Below are 21724 nucleotides of genomic sequence, written 5' to 3' on the forward strand. Positions count from 1 at the left end.
TTTTGGGGATTGTATATATATATATATATTCATGACCAGAATACTTTGCAAATAAGCTTGATCAAGTCTGCTAATTGAATGGGAGGATTGGTGTTCTGAACAAGTTTATGGAATATATTGAGTCAGAGAGGAAATGTCTCTTCGACAATGTGATAGATTGGTGACCGCTCCACATCAGACTTGAACCTTAAAATTGAAGAAAAAACAAAAAAAGAACATAGTTGAGACCAGAAATAACAAACAATATTATATAATAAATTTAAATATGATGTTAGAGAACAATTCAAATATCAAATGAATAATTATGTGTCGCTGTATATATTCACACACACACATAAATAAGGATAGACTATGTTATGATATAGCTCATATATCATATCAGGACAAACGCTGGATCGAAGCGGAGCGGAGCGGAACGGAATAATCTGTCCAAGTTGGGAAGTTACGTGGGTTGGGGTGCGGGGGCAAAGTCCCGCGGTTTGGTACATGGGTAATGTTGTAATTACATATTGTACCTAGGGTCTACTCCTGGGGTTATAAATACGTCTGTTAATAACCCCAGGAGGTATCATCTATTTTGTAACTCTTTTCTGAATATTGAAAGGAACTCGCCGCTCTGCTCCCGAGGACGTAGGCATCTTTGCCGAACCTCGTTAAATCTCCGTGTTCTTCTGGATTTGTGTCGATTACTGTTTTTCTTCGCCCTTATTTTCTCAACAGACTAATATCCTTTTACAAAGAGAGAGATACTTTTGCACAAGATTTAATTTTAACTTATCTTTTAATCATAAACATATGATTGAAAAAAACAAGATTGCTCAACTTAAATTTCAACAAGAAATGTTTGATCATTTATCAATCATACAAAAGTAACATTGTAATTGATAATCTAAACAGTGAGATGGATGACTTAATAATTTCAAGTGAATAATACTCGATCAAATTATAAATGTTCATAAATTTCTAAATGACTCTCAGATTTTTCCAAACTTTCTCAAATCAAAAGCAGCTACAATTATAGATTCTTCCCATAATAAAAAAAAAGAAGCTCGAACTGAAAATAAGAATAAATAGCATAAGCTAAAGAAAAGCATTGTACTTCTCATACTTCTTCTCTTCATTTTTTATTTTTTTTAAATTAGCTGATCATTGCTACATAATTCCCAATGTAAAATTTTTATATATGCCATTCAATATTGCGTGTTTACATGTATACAAAATAAGAATAAATAGAATAAGCTTACGTGAAGGAACACCTTGATACTTGTTGCATACCAAATCTTGTAAAGATTCCCAAGGGCCTGTTTGGGCAAGCTTAAAACAGCGACGGCGTTTTTGAAAATTTCGTCTCACTGTTTCGTTAACACGTTTAAATAGCGTGTTGGCAATCGCGGTTTTTATTCTGTGAACAAGGTCACCCGCGGGATAATCCCCGCGGGCCGTGTTCCCTTGTCGCGTCTTCTCTTCGAATTACTCCGCTGCCCTCGTATAGCTATCGAACCCTTTGCCCTTGCCCTTCCCGGATTCGACATTCCTTTCTCCTTCGTTCGTGATCGAGCACACAGAGCCCCTTCCTGCTTCTTCGGCACTCCTTCTCTTCCGGGTAAGGGCACATTCCTTCGCCAGCTTGGCAATCCCTTTGTTTGTGCAGGTGACGAGTCCTTGTGCGGTCCTTGGGCAAGTCACGAAGTGATTCGAAAGAGCACTATTTCTTAGCACATGCCACTAAGGCCCATCTATTTTCTTACAAAAATATTGTTGAATTTTAATAATATACTATTATTTTTCATAAATTTTAATCTATAACTTCATTTAAAAATAACATTTATAAAAAATTTCTCTTCGTTAAATATAAAATTAATGCAGGATCAAATATTGAAATTTGACTACCAATATTCTCATTGTTAGTTGATAAGCCTCCAACTAATTTTCATTGTCTGATTCAAATTTTGAGGTATGACACAAATGTTGAAGTAATCTTTGAAGCAATAAATGTTCAAACTTTTAAAAAAAGTCACAGGAAGTTGTGATTTCAATAAACTTATACTCAAACTCACTCTCTTGACGAGACGGACCACAATGTACCAACATTGATCCAATCTGAACCAATGGAGTCTTGATCAAGTCATTAAACGGCTTTTTAAAATTTTTTGGACATATTTGGAAATTCAAGTAGATGTCAAACTCAACGAGCTTATAGTCTAATCGTGCATCTCGACAAGACTAATCTAGCGAGCCAAAGAACATTCAATTTTGACATCATTAAGACAGTCAAATGTCTATCAAACATTATATGATCAAAGGAAGTGTTTCGAATTGTCCAATTAGAGTGATTTAAATTTCATTATTAATTGTAGTCGGGGAGAGATAGCTTGGGGCTTGAGGAAGAGCTTTAAGTTTTGAAAAGGAGCTGAAGAAACGATTAACATTCTGGTGTGAAAATTTAGGATTAGGGTTTTCTTGTAGATCAAGTAGAGTTGGGTGACATTGTTGCAGAGCGCGTGAAGGCCATTTGTAGTGATGGGGTTGAGGCGGGCAGCTGCTGGTTCAAGTTAAAAATTTTGGGGATTGAGCGGAAGTAAATATGGAGCGTTCAATTGGGTTCCTAAAGGGTGAGGATTCACTTTTAAGGTGCACGAGGATCGCCAATTTGGCAATCAGTATGTCTCTATGCGGGTGTCATTCGGTCCACTCATCGATATCATCGATGACAACTCATAAATATTGTTAAATTACAATGATATGTTGTTTTTTTTTTATTTTAAATTAAAACTTCTTTTTAAAATAACATTTATAAAAATTTTCATTTAGTTAAATGTAAATTTGGGATTGATGCATGCTAGAAAATTCACAGTTGTAGAATAGTGAATTATCGTCTTAACAACGTAATAAAATTCAGCAGCACACACAGATTAAAGAGAAAACAATTTATGAAGACTTCAGAAGTTTTTACGTGAAAAATCCGCAAGGGAAAAACTACAGGATCTGACCCAGTTGTAGAAATTCACTATTTATTGATGATTACATAAATCTCTTGTCCCACAGACGGGAAAGAGAAAATATATTTTTCAGATTACAACGTCGACTGACGGTGGTTAGTTGGTGGTGATCGATGGTGGTTAACGGGGGTCTACAACGGTTACCGGAGGTCAACAAAGGTCGGTGATGGTCGACGATTGAAATCAACCGTCGGCGATGAGCAACAGAGGTCAGCGGTGGTCAACGACGGTCAGCGGTGGTGCTAAGCTGCAGCTTCTCCTCAATGTCTCGGCTCCCTCCGGCTCTCCCCCCCCCCCCCCCCCCCCTCATGTGAGGGTTGGGGTCTATTTATAGTATTTTGGGTGCAATTAATGTTGTCATTTTGATCGGACGGTCCAAAGTGCTTCCCTTAATCAAACAACGTTTAAGGGGGCATTTGATGGCCTTAAAGATGTCGAAATTGAGTGATCTTGAGCTCGTTGGATTCGTCTTGTCGAGATGCTCGATTCAAGTATAGGTTTACTAGTGTCGACATTTGTTTAACCTTCCAAATGTGTCATGGAATCTTCTATTAATGGATTAATGACTTGATTTAAGCCTGATTTGACTTGATTTAATCAACGACGGTCAGCGGTGGTGTTTACAACAATTGCTTCTAAAAATGATTATTGTGTCTAACACTTGTATTGAAAACCTAATAAATAACTACCAAGCTCTTTAGTCACGGATCACAGTCAACCACTACACACCAACCCTCTTTTACCACCGAAGTCTATCACTTCCTATCGTTACTACCCCCCGATTACTGGCGACCCCTATTTGCAATCGTTATATTTTTTAGCGTGCAAAATTTTGATATTTTCGAGCGACAAAGTTAACACACTCGAAAAAAGAGAGGCAATTCATATGTCACACGAATCTCAAGTCAAATAAATTTGCAGTGGACTTAATGATACCAAAATTGATCAAATCCAAGTTAGATCAAGTCATTAAACCACATTTGGAAGCTTTCCGGACATATTTAGAATGTCAAATAAATGTAAAATCCGACTATTTTTTTAAGAGAATTAAGCAATTCGACAACACGAATCAAACGAGCCCAATGTTGCTTAATTTTGATATCGTTAAAATCTTCAAACGTCATTCGATCCAAAATCATTCTTGTCACCACAAGTAAAATCGGACTTCAAGTGATTAAATCATTATTGGAAGATTTCCGGACATATTTGAGCTATCAAACGAACGTCGAATTCAATGTGTTTATAGTCGAATCGAGCGTCTTGACAAGAAAAATCCAACGAGACCAAGATTGCTCAATTCCAACATCATTAAGGTACTCAAATGTCCATCAAACGTCATTCGATCGAAGGAAGCTCTCCTGACCGTTCGATCAAAATTGTTTATATTCCTGCATTAGTTGCACCCAGAACATTATAAATATAGTCACACCCTCACATGAGAGGGAAGACTTGAGAGAGAACTTGAGGCTTTGAGAAGAAGTTTAAGTCCAAAATCATTCTTGTCACCATCGACATTCATAGACCATCGCCATTTGTCGACGACCACCGCCGACCTTATCTACCACCGTCGGCTCTGTTGATCACAACCGACCGTCGGCGACCACCACCAGCCTCCGTCGACCACCGTTGATTACTGCTGACATCGGTCGACCGTCATCAATTGCAGTTAATCACTGCCGACCTTCGTCGACCACCGTTGACTAGATAGAGTCAGTCTACGTTATAACTTGGGAAGCTAATAACCATTTCCCGTCTCTGGGACAAGTGGTATCTGTAATCATCAATCAATAGTGAATTTTCGCAATTGGGCCAGACCCCGTGATTTTTTTCCTTTCCGGGTTTTCCACGTGAAAGTTTCTGGAGTTGCCACTACTTGTTTCTCTTTTATCTATGTGTATGTTGAATTCTCGTACAACGCTAAGACAATAATCTGTTGCTCTACCGCCGCAGATTTTTGCACGCATCAATTGTGCTGAAGAAAAAAATCAAACAGAAGGTCAAACAAACGTCTAATTCTGCTTCAGAACTTTAATTAATACTAAAAAATATGAGTGCAACATGGTCGTACCAACAAAATCAAACATGAGGACAAACAATCATCTAATCATACTTCAAAACATTAATTAACACAAAAAACACGAGTATAACATGGTTGTACTGAGCAAAAAATCAAACAAAAAACCAAATAAATATCCTATCATACTTGTGAAAATTATTTTAATACTAAAAAAATATGAGGCCAAACAACATCAAATCATGCTTCAAAACATTATTCTATACCAAAAAAACATGATTCTATACTAAAAAAACACGAGTGTAGCATGATTGTGCTGAACAAAAATCAAATAAGAGTCTAAACAAACATCAAATATTATTTCAGAACATTATTTTATGCTAAAAAAATGTGAGACAACATGGTTGTACTTAACAAATAAATCAAACAAGAGATCAAACAAACATCAAATCCTTCTTCACAACATTATTTAACATTAACAAAACATGAAATCTGACAAGAAACCAATCAAACATCAAATCTGACTTCAAAACATTATTTTATATCAACAAAACATGAGTATATCATGATTGTACTGAAAAAAATCAAACATAAGGCTAAAAATATCAAATTATGTTTCAGACCATTATTTTATGCTAAAAAAATATGAATACAATATGATTGTACTTAAGAAAAATCAAGCATGAGACTAAATAGACATCAAATCCTGCTCTAAAATATTATTTTCTGGTTGTACTTAAAAAAAAAAACAAAACAAAAAATAAAAAAAAATACATTTTTTCTTCATGTTTCACAATATTGCTTATTCTAAAAGACATAAAAAAGTATCTGACACGACTTATTTATTTAATGAATTAAATGTGCAACATGTTTACATTAGAGAAAACCTTGAGCACATTCATGTTGTATTTGAAAATTTTCTAAATAACCAAAAGAACCCGGGGAGAAGGATATAGAAGATGACAATTTAATTGGTAAATTTGAATAAATGTATTTTTCATTGCTGCGATCAAAGACTGTGTAAGAAGAAGATGACTTCTTTCATTGCGATAAAACCAAAGCTTAAAATTTTTGTTGTTTGAAGAGTAAAGATGTGTAATCGAAATATACGAAGATTTGAAAAGCCCTGCCTGTCAGTTTGTAGCACCAAGTATCGTTGGTGACGAGAAAGAAGGAACCCTAACCCAAAACCCTAGAAGAAGAAATGAAAACGATCCCGAAGGGTAAGAAAATATTTTCAAACACAAAATAAATGCTTTACAATCAAAAGATTATCTTTTTTACTTTTGTTGCCCAAACACATCAATCAACGTGGAAGTAGAATTCTTCCATTCGCACAGCTCTCATAGGCCATAACCTTGAGCGTCATAGCTTCTACTTTGGCCCTCTTCCTCTCTTTTTTCCCTTCTTTATTCTTCTTACCTTAAGAGTGATTTCTTCAACTAAAGATTAAATAAATGTTATTTTGTTGGGCCAATTACATACATAGCACCCAGAAGATTGCTATTTACAAATCTAGCATCATCTTTCTTTCTTTTTTCAAATTCTCGCTCAAATATCAAAATTGATTATAAAACCCGAACCCATATTTTTTATTTTTATCAAATTCTAAATGATTTTATAGTGACACTCGTAAATACATCACTAATTTCGTAGTTCAAAAATATCAAATTTAGTGTTATATTCTAAAAGTGGCAATATTTTGGGGTGCTATGCATGTAATTATTCTTATTTTTTTATAAATAATGAAATGGAATATTTACATACATACTACTCAATTTTTATGTATTTATATATCTAGCACCTACATTTTAATTTTTACCTGTATGTTGCCTTCTCCATATATGAAAAGATATGTTTCACCTTTTAAAAGCTAAAATCATGTACATTTGATGTGGTATGAATGATTTAGGTGGTATAAATATAATAAAAATAAAATTTAAGTGCTATATATGTAAATATATAAGAATTGTGTGGTAAATATGTAAATGCCCTTATTAAAGTTTTAGTGTTAAAAATATAAATTAAAGAGTTTTGAGTGGGTGTTCTTGTTTTTTTTCAAAGACCACCAACTTGGTCGCTCGACACAACAAAAGCTCTCGTCAACTTTCCCTCTCTTTTTAATTTTTCTCCTTACTTCCTCGATGGATTCGCAGAGCTTCAGAAATTGTCAGCGATGGCACAAAAGCGACGGAGCAAAGAGATAATGGCGACCACCAAACCGAAACTCTTTCCTATATGTTAACTAGAAAGACACCAAATTCCACAGATCTGTGATCCATGGAGAAGCCGGATCAAGCAGCTGTCGATCCTCTCATTCCTCCTCCCCCCCCCCCCCCCCCCCGCCGCCGCTTCGGCGGCGGTGCTTTCCTTTCCTCTTTGAAGGCAGTATCCAAACTTCCATCTGCCGCTGCGGCTGCTCCTCACTGATCTATCCCTCCTCCCTTCTCTCCGCCGCAGCAGCTTTATTCCTCGTCGGCGCGGCCTTTTTTCTCCTCTGGCCCTCCGATCCCCATCTTAGCGTCGCTCGCGTCAGCATTGATCGCGTCCACGTTTCCCTCCACCCTTCAGTCTCAATGTCCATAGATCTCCACCTCCGGATCAGCATTCGCAACCCGGACTTCTTCTCGCTGGACTATGATGCCCTAGACGTTGCTATTGGTTACCGCGGGCAGCGGCTTGGGTCGGTTCTGGCGGCTGGGGGACACGTGAGGGCGCGCGGGGCGTCTTATGTGGATGCTGAGCTCCAGCTCGATGGGATCGAGGTGCTGCATGATATATTTTACTTGGTTGAAGATCTTGCCAGACGATCGATCCCTTTTGATACTGTTACAGAGATCAGGGGGCTTCTGCACTTTCTATTCCTTGACATCCCTATTAAGGTAAGCTGCTCGCGTCCTCTACCCACTAATTTTAATTGTTGGGGCTACAAGCAGATAGTGAAGCAGATTTAAAGCTTCTAGATGATCGACTTATTGATGTAAAATGCAGAATTAGATTCTCTACTAGTTTCTTAGGCTGGTTTTAGCGGAGAGCTAAGCATGCATTGTTATGAATTGGAGGTCATGGGTTCTGAACTTGGGAATGATCTCATCACTTTTATGGAAGAAAGCAATGCACATCAACCTCCTCTTTAGTTGCAGCAACTGCATAGGGTAGTGTAAAGCACAGAATGCATTATTTTCTATTTGCTGATCCAGGTTTCTTAGTTTTGACACGTAGGCTCAACTATTGTACATCCGAAGAAGTGCGTAGAATTGAGAGGGAAAAAAAAGAACAACTATAGGACACCCATGTCAGTTAAAGGCAACAAAATATTTTGAGAAAATATTTCCAAAGAACCTAATTTCTTCAAATTGGAGGATTTACTACTGGACATCTCAAGGAGGTGGAAGTAATTGCACGTGTTCTTTTGTATTAAGATGAAATGATTGCTAGAGAATGGGATTGATATAATGATTACTAAAAAAAGCTAATCAATTTCCTTTCTTAAAAGGCATTTCATTTAGTATAATCATCGTTTTTTTTATATTACTTTATCTTGCAAAGCACAAGCATGGTTATTTTTTTTACTTGAAGCATGGTATTCTGGTTTGTTTCTCTATAAATCTACCAAACATTATCAAAGAAAGAAGAAATGAGTATTGAGGTAGGATAACCAAGGGTTGCCTCAATATGTACTCAATTTTTAGTACATTTTTTAAGCCTATGAAAGTAAAGGGTGATGATTAGTTGAAGCACCGAGAAAGTGCTATGAAGATTTATTGGATGGAAAAGGCAATGGAGAATTGTGATTGATGATTAAGTAATAATTGGTTGTGATAAATTAGATATATTGGATCTATTATTTATATTATTTGGGATATAGCTTTGGTGTAGCAACTAGACTAGAAGTGAAATTGTTTTCAAATGAAAGGTGTCTTAAGCTGTTATATGGCGAATAAACAGACTCCAGGGTACAAAATTACAATGAGACTCAGTGTATCATATTGATTTGAGTTTTTGAATAACAAATTAATCATTAAGAACCAAAGAAAGTGGCCTAAACTGTGAAATTTGTGGTAGATATGTTAAAATTAGTAAGGATGCTAATCAAAATGATTATTATTTGAGATTTTGGGAGTATTGCCTATTGAAAATATTATAGAAAAGCTAGAGAAGGTTAATATAAGAAAGTGCAATGAAAATTAGAATATGCACCAACAAATAGTGTAATATACTTAATGTCAAAGAAATAGATAAAACAATTATATTAGCTTAATATAGTTAATGTTCACACACACACACACACACACACACACTAGAATTAAGACCATATGACATGCCTACCAAATGATGGTGAAGGAAGACTTCTATAGCCAATCTCATGTATTTTGTACAAGTTTTATGATGAGAATGAAAATGAATGTCCTTTTATTCTTTGAAGAATATATTTTCATTTGCATCATCATCACTAACCTTATAATTAATTATCTGAGGGTGGCTTTATGAATCCTTTTTATTCATGTTGAGTGTTGCTTGTGGTTTAAACCTAATATTGATCTTTTTTAGCAATTTTATTCATGCTAACATAGGTATATCCTTTTTAAACATCCCACACTATTTATTTACATGTGTAATAAAGTAAGAGTATATTAAAGAATTATTATAATAGAGGATTTGTTGGAATGACACCTATTAAAAACAAGGCGGTTGAAATAATACTTAATTGGTTTGGATATTTACAATGAAAGATTGATGAATACCCATTAGATTTATAGATAAAATTTGTGATATACAATAATTGATGGAAATAATAAACCCCAGTAAAGTGGATAGAAGTTTTTTCTAATTGATTTGCGAAGAGTAGGCTAATAAAAAACATTGACTTAGAAATCATTTCTAATATGGTTGGGTTAAGGTTTTGATAATGATGATATAGTATTGTATTTTCTATGTTGAATGTGTTTATATTATTATATTGAAAAAAGGTTTGAACTTGTATTTGATGAAGGGAAACTTAGGAAGTAATACGCTTTATGCATTCACTTTTTGTGGTTTGAGTCCTTATGTTCTAGGGAAACATATTTCAATAGAGGAAGATAATGGAACATTGGACCATCTTTAAATGGCAAGAATTTTGTAGATCATTATAGGCTTTGAACATTGATTATAAGTTGGAGGGTGAACACTTCCATTGGACTTGTTTTGGGATCAAAGGATCAAATGTTGAGCAACATAAAATATTCAAAGGCAAATTATTTGTGTTTTCATATATATATATATTATACATGTAATAAGCCATATGAGATTTTTAATAAATATGAGGGACCAAGATTTCATACCACTCCAGCGAAAGAAAATCATTATGCTCGTTGGTTGCAATTTAGTTTTATATATGGCAAAAAACAAAAAACGGGCATGAGAATGAGAATTCACCGTGATCAAGATTAAGGCCCCATGCTTCTGTCATTTTGTGTTGATTTGATACACTTAGGGAGCATTTGTGGCAATTGCAGCTTATTGAATAAGCAGCTGTGAAGCTGCTTTTAGGATCAATTGTTGTTAGAAAATAGCTGATGGTGAGTTATTGTGTATGTTTGGATGATTTGTTGTGTTGCAACTATTTCTATGAGAAAAATATTGTAATTCTCTTATGTATATTTTTTATATGTAATTCAACAATTTCAATAATAATTCAAACAAAGCAACAAAAATAAATTTCAATAGTTCAAAAAAAGTCATAAGTTCATCATTATACTCATCAAGCCCCATAAGCTCCCAATGCTTGTATCACATTTCCATATTGAATAAAAAAAAGAAAACCAAACACACCCGAATTCATATTGGAGAGCTTCATAAGTCTACTCATGCTCACAAATCTCATTTTCGCATACCAAATAAACCGAAGAAACTACAATTTCTCACATAAATACCATAACCAACACACACACAAGTAGGAGAGCCTCAAAGAAATCAGAATTCCTCACATAGATGTCATAAACAAACACATCCGAACACATCAACTCACATTTCAACTTACCAAAAAAATTTCATATATAGATGCCACTACCACACACGCCCGAACGCATACAGAAGGAGGGTCCCATAAGCTCATAATGCTCACATTTCCATACTAAAGAAACAAAAAATAATAATAAACAAAGATTCTCAGATTGATACCAAAATCAAATACACTCAAATTAACACAAAATGAGGAGAGCTCCACAAGCTCCAACCCTAAACACATCATAATTCACATTTCAACATACCAAAAAAAATGAAAAAAATCAGAGAAGAACCTCACATAAAAGTCATGACCGAATCACAACACAACATAAACCAATCTTACAACAGAGGAGAGGGAATTCAGGATTTGCATAAACCCTAGCTAAACACACACGAACGAGACAGAAGAAGGAAGAACACTCCCTGATTGAGATGAAGGGAGACGGGAAAGTCAAGACGTACTTGCAATGAAGAACAATCAGAAACAAGAAGATGGAAGGGAGAAAAATTGAAGAAAAAAATTGTGGGCAGAGGGAAAACGGGAAGTAAAACCACTGAACTTTGAGGGAAAAGGACGGTTGCGGAATGCTAAAAACAGACCACGATAACTCAAAGAAATCCAAGCCAACACCATGCTAAACGGGAAAGTGGGACGACAAGAATTTGCATTGCAGTGGTGCCACTGTCCCAAACAAACTTTTAATTTATTTATGACAAGGGGATGGGAAGCCATATTATGTAGAGAGTATAATTATTAGGCTTTTGTTATCTCAAGGTTGACAATATGTTTTGGGGTGGTTTAGAGTAGCTTAGCATATGTAGTTATCATTTAGAGCTTTTAGTTGGGCTTCGAGAGTGTTAAAGAACTTATGAGGGAAAGTTGAATAAGATTAGATGATAGTAGATTAATCACAGCCAAGAGCCTTAAGAAGGGATAAAAAAGTATTTTGATGACTTTGGGTGATATTGGCTTATCTTAGGAGATGGGCTAAGATATAGGGAAATATAAATATGTTTATAAAAGAATAGCAAGCATTAAGATATAAATGGTGTTTCCTATCAAAGAAGGTCACTCAACCCAACAAAAGGAAAATTTTTTCCTAAGTTTTTAAGTCATTCAAATCTAAAAGTTTTTAATACATATCCGCACCATATAAAAAATTTATAATGTCGCTTAAGCTAGCATTACGTAAATTAAGGAGCAAAATCTTTTGAGAGAAATGAGTTGTAAGGTGCTAAGTGTATTCATTAAATCTTCCACTATTTTAAAAAAATATTATGTTGCTAATTCCTTGTCCCAAAGTAAAATAAACGTGCAAAATTTATAAAATATAAAATATAATTTTTACATTTTAAAATATAAAATTTTCTTCTTGTTTTGGCTCTTGCATAGGCTTTTATAATTTAGCATCTCCTATTTTAAGCGTCTTGATATATGCTTGGGCTTTTGCGCGGAAACTTATACGTAATCCTTTTTTAGCTTGATTATTTTGATCATCTTAATGTTTCCCATCAACTCCCCTTGAGCTCATTGAACTATTCTATAGAGTTTATATCCAATAGTTTTCTATAATTTGAGGGGCAAGTTTCTTAAAATTCATGCTATCATTCAAATGTCTTCGATTGTGGTTTGATCTTCTGTTTAGCAGGAATCTATAATTTGCCGTTTGGTTTGTATGTCTTCAAAATGTGAGATTGTAATTTCATGAAAGTGAATTGATGTAATCTGCTAATGGAGGATGTTGTTTCCTAGCAATGTCTTAGATTAAAATATATGGAGGTTGGCTATGTCCATCATATGCTAAGTATCATTAATATTAAAAATAAGCTTCATAAGCATATTAACAAATAAAGCAAGATTGCATATATTAGTTCCTATTTTTTCTAATAATTCAGAATGATTAATAGACCCTATCATGTAATCTATTAAATTTAGCGGATTAATATCTCTTATATCTAATGTGAATCAACACAGTCATTATATTTATATTTTTTAGCATAATGATCATGTTATATTGCATTAGCATTTTTTTAATTGTTTTCTTATTTCATTGTGTTAAGGCTTTGAGAATCTCTTTGAAAAATAAATAGAGCATCAATGTATGAGATAGAGTGCTTTGAGGTTGTGACTAGGGTGTAAATGAGCCAAGCTTCGTGTTCGATATGTTCAAAATTAATTTGCTCAAAACAAACAAATGATTTTTCGTGTACAAACGAGTTAAAATGAGTCGAACATGATCAAACAAAGGGTTGTTCGTGTTCAACTTGTTTATAATTCGATCTGAATTTTTTTTTGTGTTTTGTTTGCTTACTTGACGAATGATTTGAACAAGAGCTACTCAACAAGTCAAACACGAATTGTTCATGAACAACTAGCATTTTTGACAGCCCTAGTTGTGACTTGACATTAAATTTATAATACGCTTAAAAAAACAGAATAACACTGTCATTGCCGGTCTCAAGTCTGGATGTGAAAAGTTAAGGATTGTGTTAGGTAGTCGGCAGCCAGCATAAAAATTGTCGAAAAAAATCATTACATGAATCCTTTTAATCATTGTATAAGTGATAGGGCATCCCCTGGAAGCGACGTGTTGTATGACCTAAATACAATGAAAAGTTTGCAATGACCGCTACACCGGCGATCTGATGTAGTGTCAAATAAGCAAGGGTTCTTACATTACAGACGAATGCTTGTAAATAAGTTAGTCCCTGAAACTAATGAAACTAAAAGTAGCATTGGATCTTGAAATATAAGTACTCTTAATGAAAAATTAATGTAATTAGTTGATATTATGATTCATAAAAATATTAATATCTTATGTATTCAAGAAACTAAATGAGTGGGAGAAAAAACTAAGGAGATTGATAATTTAGGCTTTAAACTTTGGTATTCTAATAAAAATCACACTAAAAATGATATAGGTGTAATTATATATAAGAGTTTGAATGATAATGTTGTAAAAATTAATATAGTTGGTGATAGAATTATAGCTCTTAAGATTATTTTTGATATTAACATTTTTAATTTTATAAATGCTTATGCTTCTCAAGTGCGTCTAGATATATTTAAATTCTGGAATGATATAGAAGACTTAATACAAATGATACATTTTGAAGAATGAATTTTTATTAGAGATTTCAATGGATTATGTCGGTAGAGGGGTAGAATATTTCAGAAATATTCATCGTGGCTACAGTTTTGGAGTGATGAATGAAGAACGTCGAATCATTTTAGATTTTGATTTAGCATATGATTTTGTTATTACTAATACTTTATTCAAGAAAAGAGATGAACATCCTATTACTTATAAGAATAAATCTAATTAAACACAAATTGATTATTTTCTTACGAGAATAAGAGATCGCCGAGATTGTAAAGATTGTAAGATCATTCCAAGTGCGGATTTAAGTACCCAACATCGATTTTTAGTTCTAGATTTTAAGATGAAGGGTTGTAAAATAAAGAATGCTAAGTCTCATAATCGTAGAATTAAATGAAGAAACCTAAAAGAGAGATAAAATTATTTTTATAAGTAAAATTCAAGATTTCAAAATTTGGGATGTTTAAAATGATGCAAATGTTATGTGGGATGAAGTTAAAAACACTATTAAACAAGTAACAAAAGATGTACTTGTAGAATCAAAAGAAAAAATTTTTATAAATAAAAATAGTTGGCAGTGGAATAATAATGTGCAAGAAAATATAAAATATAAGAAGTTATGTTATAAAAATTAATTTAATTGCAAAAGCTTAGAGAACTAGGAAAAATATCAAACGACTTGCAGGGAGTCTAAAAGAACTATCAGTGACACTAAAAATTTTGTTTTTAGTGATTTTTATAATAAATTAGATATTAAGGAGGATGAGAAATATATGTATAAACTAACCAAACAAAGAGAAAAAAAGTAAATATTTAACCCAAGTAAAGTGTATTAAATATGAAAATCATAAAGTGTTTTAATAGAAAAAAATATTCAATATAGGTGAGTGTGCTATTTTGATAAGCTTTTTAATGAAGTTTCTGAAAATACGATCAACCTTAGTTATTTTAATATCGTTAATAATAATAAATCGTTTTATTTTTACCGTCACATTAGTAAAAAAAGAAGTTTATGAGACTTTAAAGAAAACAAATGGTGGAAAGTCTGTAGGACCTGATGATATCCCAATTGAAGTGTGAAAATATTTAGAGATTTGGGAGTTTCTTGGCTTACTAAACTCTTTAAAATTATTTTTAAAACTAAAAGAATGCCTGAGGAGTGGAGATGCCTGAGGAGTGGAGAGAGGAGTGGAGAAAGAATATTTTGGTCCTCATTTTTAAGAATAAAGGGGATGCACAAGAGTGTGCAAATTATAGAGGAATTAAGTTGATGTGTCATGCTTTAAAATTATGGGAGAGGGTAATTGAACGAAAGTTAAGACGTATTACAAAGATTTCTCATAATCAATTTGGTTTTATGTCCAGCAGGTATACTATGGAAGCTATACGTAAGGTATACTATGGAAGCTATACATTTATTGAGAGATTTGATGGAGAAGTTCAGAGATAATAAAGAGGATCTACATTTGAGTTTTATTCATTTAGAAAAAACTTACGATAATAACACTGTCATTGCTGGTCCAAAGCCCGAATGTGAAAAGTGGAGAGTTGTTTTAGGTAGTCCACAACCAGCATAAAACTAGTTGAAAAAAAAATCATGACATGAATTTTTTTGATATTTGTGTAAGTGCAAGGACTTCCCCTGGAAGTGACGCGCTCTATAGCCTTAATACAGTGAAAAGTATGCAAGGACCGTTACACCGGCGCCTAGGTGTAGTGTCAAATAAGCAAGGGTTCCCACATTACAGACGGATCCGGGTAAAGAAGTTAGTCCATAAAATTAATGAAATTGATATTATGATAGGATCTTGGAATATAGACACCTTCAATGGTAAATTAATGAAATTAATTGATACTATGATTCATAGAAAGATTAATATCTTATGTATTCAAGAAATTAAATGGGTTGGAGAAAAGGTCAAGGAGATTGATAACTTAGGTTTTAAACTCTGGTATTCTTGTAAGAGTCGCACTGGTGTAGGTGTAATTATATATAAGGGTTTGAAAGATAATGTTGTAAAATTAATTGAGTTGGAGATAGAATTAATGTTGTAAAACGTTTCACTCTTACCATCGCATTAGTAAAAAAAAGTTGAGGAGACTTTAAAGAAAATCAAAGGTGGAAAGTCTGTAGAACCTGATGATATCCCAATTGAAGCATGAAAATGTTTAGGAGATTTGGGAGTTTCTTGGTTCACTAAACTTTTTAATATTATTTAATAACTTAAAAGATGCTTGAGTGGAGGAAGAGTATTTTGGTCTCATTTTTAAGAATAAAGAGGGTGCACAAGAGTGCAAATTATAGAGGAATTAAGTTGATGTGTCATACTTTAAAATTGTGGGAGAGGGTAATTGAACATAGGTTAAGACTTATTACAAAGATTTCTCATAATCAATTTGGATTTATGTCGAGCAGGTCTACGATGGAACCTATATATTTATTGAGAAGTTTGATGGAGAAGTTCAGAGATAATAAAGAGAATCTACATTTGATTTTTATTGATTTAGAAAAAGCTTACGATAAGGTTCCAAGAGATATCTTTTGGAGAGCTCTTGAGACGAAAGGTTCCAAGAGATATGACTTAGATTCAAGTCATTTAGGATATGTATACTAGAGCTATTACTTGTGTTCAAACTAAAGGAGGATTGACCAAATATTTTCTTATTTCTGTTGGATTACATCAGGGATCGGCTTTAAGCACATATCTTTTTGCTTTAGTTATGGATTGTCTTAGTGAACATTTACAGGAGGATGTACCTTGGTGTATGTTTTTTGCTGATGAATCCTTCTCATGGATAAGACGAGAGAAAAAGCGCAGGAAAAACTTGAATTACGGAGGTCTGCATTGGAGTCTAAAGGTCTTTATTTAAGTAGAACTAAAATTGAATATATGGAATGTAGTTTTAATAGTAGTAGCTCTAGTGATAGAAGTGTAAATTTGGGTGATCAAATTATTAAAAGGTGTGAACGATTTAGATATCTCGTAGATATCTCGGGTTGGTTTGTTGTTCAAAGCGATGGTGTTATAGATGGGGATGTTAATAGTAGAATTCAAGTTGGTTGGTTGAAGTGGAGGAATGCTTCGGGCCTTTTGTGTGATAGAAAAATACCGCTTAGATTGAAAGGAAAATTCTATAAGAGGGTAGTGAGACCTACATTGCTCTATGGCGTTGAATGTTTGTCTTTAAAAGAGAAGCATAATAATAAGTTAAGTGTTGACGAGTTGAGAACGAGTAGTTGAGAACGATTAGGTGGATGAGTGGCTTTACACTTAGACACAAAATGCGAAATGAATATATCCCGAATAGGGTTGGTGTAGCTCCGATGAAGGACAAAATTAGAGAGAGTCGCCTTAGATGGTTTAGTCACATTAAACGTCGACCATTTGACGATCCATTTAGGAGAGTAGATATTTTAGATTTGACTTATGTTAAGAAAGACAGAGGTAGACCTAGGAAAACTTGGGTTTATAATTTATAAGAACTAAATGAAAATATGACACTAAATAAAACACAATGGAGAAAAAGGATTCATGTAGTCGACCCAACGTAGTGGGATTAAGGCTTTGTTGTTGTTGTTTGTTGTGTTGTTGCTTAAAAAAGCCGAATAGGCTTGTGAGTTTTAATAGAACCAAATTTAACCTCTCATAAATTTAGCAGCGTGGTTTAAAAAAATATCAAAGCCTGCTCTCTCTTTCTGAGGAGTAGTTTTAACTACTGGTAATGTACGTTTATTAGTATTAAGATTATAAACAACATCACTATCTATCTCAATTGGGGATCTTATGATTATCAATAGTAGTTTTTATTTTTTTTTCAGAATTAGGTTTTTATTGAAAAAAAAAAAGATGTGGGCTTACACAATACAATAAACAATACTTTCTTTTCTGATTTAAGTGGCATTTAGTTTTCTGATCTTATTTGCAATTGTGTGAGGTGGAATAAAAACTACTATTTTATATATCATACAGGTTACATCTAAGCTTTACTTTCTTTTAATATTTTTTGAGCTAACTCTTAATCTGTCTACTATATCATGAATCCTAATTTTTTTTGCTTCCAGCTGCATCTTCTTCAGTTATTTATTATCTTTTCATCCATCACCATTGTATCTCCATTCATATCAGTTTTTTTCTTTTTGCAGGGAGGACTTTCTTGTTTAGTAATTGTAAACCCAACAAACCATACTGTCACCAGACATGATTGCCACATCCAGTTTAGCCATAATTTCTCACTGCAAACATTAAAACAAAACTGTTTCTTCCACTTGCCAACAATCCTCTCTTTTCTAGTGAAGGTAAAGTAGATACAGGAAGTCTTTATGAAAGAGTTCTTTTCACCTGCTCAGAGGTAACTACAAGACTTTAGACATTAGATGTTTAGCTTGTAGATTATACAACATCCATGCAGCAATATGCAACAATATTAAGCTTATTATATTAATACATGGCGTGAATGTGAAACTAACTTTTAGTTTTCCGGTCTTTTATCTAAGCTTTACTTTCTTATAATATATATATATATATATATATAGTTGTTTTATTACATCACTCTGAAATTGGGAAATGAATGCACCAATCCCAAGAAAGTCCAATGATTTCTTGTAGAGCCGTTATTCGATGGATCTGTTGGTCTGGCTAGCTAGCATCCAAAGTGGTTTAAGACCTTCATACATATTATTAATAATCATTTACATTGCATACATTACATGCGAAACATTTTTAGGAGCATAAAAATCATGATCATGTATACATAAAACATATTTTGCGAAAATAAAAAGACTTTTGCATTTGATGGAAATAACGTGAAGTTAAATATTTTAACCAATTAGAATAATTTAATGTATAGTAGTTTATGCAAAAACAAATCGAGAGATTTAACAATCACATCATATCAACTTGATAATGTCAAATACATTAACTAAAAAAAGCACATTCCATATAATTTTATAAATAGTAAGAACACAACAATAAATATCAAGGAACAAGTCCCTAACAAGGAATAGTGTGTTTATCTCTTGCTTAATAAGAACTAAGAAGTCACCTACAAACAAGAATCACAGAGCGCCCAACATGTCTTTTACAAGGCAAATCTTACCCTTTCGAGGCATTATGCTCCACAAATCCTAAATACAAAATGATCTAAATAAATTATGCATTCAACACATTATTTATGGAAGCATTATATAATAACAACATCTAATTAATTTTTTTAAAATTAATGATTCTACACTATCCTTAGAATCTTAATTATTTCGTTACTACATTAAAGTAAACAAATTTAGTAAAATTAAGTTCAACATGAAATATAATCCTCCAAATGAGTAAGTAACAATAGCAAGCCCTTCGTCGGCCTCAAGTATGAAAAGTTTTCTTATTGTATCAAGTTATGATTAAAATGATAAATTTTCTTACCTTCAAGTTAGAATTTCTCTTAGAAAGTAAATGGGGACTCTTGCCAACTTAACACCTTTTAATCATAACCATGCATTAATTTAGATATATAAATATATATAATCTTTACTATATTCCCAAAGAAATGAGAATTTTCTAAACTCTTTTGTTTGGGAAAATATTTAGAAAATCGATTCTAGAAATTTGAAGCAAAACTTAACAAAATAAAAAATGAGATATCACAAAAAATACAAAAAAAAAAAAGATTTAACTTAAAAAAGCTAGGAATGGGAAAAAAAGAACTATTGTACAATACCATATCAAACATCCACCATGAAAAATGAAGAGAATTGTACTTATTACACTATGCACAAACCTATCCACAACTTGGAGCACTTTAGGAATTCTCTCCTCTATGTCACACAAGAGAAACTTAAATCCAACTCAACTCACTTTTAGACGTACCAGTGTTGGACATTGCTGCCCCCGAACCCAATATAGGGGATCCCCACCTCTATCCCTTGAGCAAACTCATCGTCAAACTTGGTTAGCGAAACTTAAAGTTTTGAGCAACTAATTGATCGACATAATCAGATTCCACATCATAACACTTTTCACATCCATCCCTACTAATTCTCATACCGAGGATTTTCTTGGTTGGATCTGAATCTTTCATTTAAAACTCTCATGATAATAGCTCATTCAAGCCTCTAATCTTCTTCATATTTGTTGCGGCAAATAGCACATCATCCATATATAAAAAACATAATATATCACTTACCAAAATGTGTAATAAAGCAACAATGATATGTCTGACACTTCTTGTGTCCACTATCTAACATAAATGTGTCACATATTAAAAGCACGATGCAAATAAAATTTAAAATTCAATGTATGTTGATGTGATATTTCAATAACATATTAAAAGCACGATGCAAGTAGGATATGAACAACAAAAATCACTCATCAAACAAGAATATAAGCTTATTGAAAGTAAAGTAACACTTCCACGACCATTTGCATGCATTCTTTTTTCCTAGGGCAACGAAGTTCTGTAAAATACTCATATACGATCAAACAAACAAAGAAATGTCAAGTCCATCATCCAAGATGAATATCCAATAGAATTTAAATAATTCAATTTTATCATTAAAAACATGCATATTTGTTGTGAAATCAACTCCGCAGAACACCTACAAGAATTGTTCCAAAGAACTCCCTATTTATTGAGTTAGATGATTAAGAATTGATAATAAAATTGCCAAAGAATATATGTCGAGGGGCTGTTCTTCTTGGATGGAAGAACCTGCAAGCTGCTTCAAGCCGAACCCCTTCAGCCCAAAAAAAGGACTACCGAAGACCCTTTTTGTTCCTTTCTTGCTTGTGGTTTATTGTTCTCCCTCGTATGCTTGTACAGTACTTCTTGCAACAGTTTTAAACGCTTGCTTCTTCTGTTTTCGCCAAATGGATAGGAGTTCACCTTGCTAACTGCCGAACTCTCCCTTTACGTGGTTCTTCTCTTTCCTTGTCGTGGACTTTACTGGAAGCCAAGGATTGGGATTGCCGAAGATGACAACAGTAACCAAATAAGAACATGCATATTAGATTTCTCTTTACGAGGGAGATGACAACAGTAACCAAGCAATCTCCCTGAATCCAAGAACCTGAGCTGATATAAAAATTCATTTTCCAAGAACTGAAAACACAACAAGCATGTACAAAAGAAAACAAAAAAAAAAAATAGAGGAAAGAAATGCCACAACAAATAAGAACATAAAAACAAAAAAATTTACGTGATTCGATCCTTAGACCTACATCCATGGAAAGAATCGCTACCAAATTCACTAGCACAAAAGAAGAATTACAGGCTCATTACATTAAGGAATCACCTAAATCTCTCTCTATAAGACCTCTCCCTCAATTCTAAACCCTCTCCACTCCTTCCTCTTCTTGCCGAATTTTCTTCCTCCTCTTGATCTTCTTGATAAGATTCTCTCCTTATGGTGGTCTACTCATCCCTTAAGACCTATCATCTATTTATAAATGGATGAGACTTCCAAAAGATAATAAAAAATTACAAGTGTCTCATTTTATGTCATAATTAAGAGTTATGAATAAACAACAATATTTACAATCCCCCGTTATTACCTAATGATGTATGCATAAATTATGGCAAGACTCAATAGGATAGAATCATATAATCACATGATCCGCATCACTTGAATTGTG

The 21724-nt window shown here is 33.5% G+C and overlaps 1 protein-coding gene across 1 annotated transcript in view; it reads left to right on the forward strand.

The window, feature by feature from the left end:
• LOC110031563 overlaps positions 1–18505 on the forward strand; it is a 19612-nt gene extending 1107 nt beyond the window's left edge. The window contains exons 2-4 of the mRNA XM_020734811.1: positions 1378–1677; positions 7263–7895; positions 18247–18505. Of these exons, the coding sequence (XP_020590470.1) occupies positions 1378–1677; positions 7263–7895; positions 18247–18408 (1095 nt within the window). The 3' untranslated portion in view covers positions 18409–18505. The remainder of the gene's footprint in view (positions 1–1377; positions 1678–7262; positions 7896–18246) is intronic.
• The last annotated feature ends 3219 nt before the right edge of the window (positions 18506–21724 follow it).

Source organism: Phalaenopsis equestris, unplaced genomic scaffold (genome assembly GCF_001263595.1).
Source record: "Phalaenopsis equestris unplaced genomic scaffold, ASM126359v1 Scaffold000840, whole genome shotgun sequence".
NCBI classification, from domain to species: domain Eukaryota; kingdom Viridiplantae; phylum Streptophyta; class Magnoliopsida; order Asparagales; family Orchidaceae; genus Phalaenopsis; species Phalaenopsis equestris.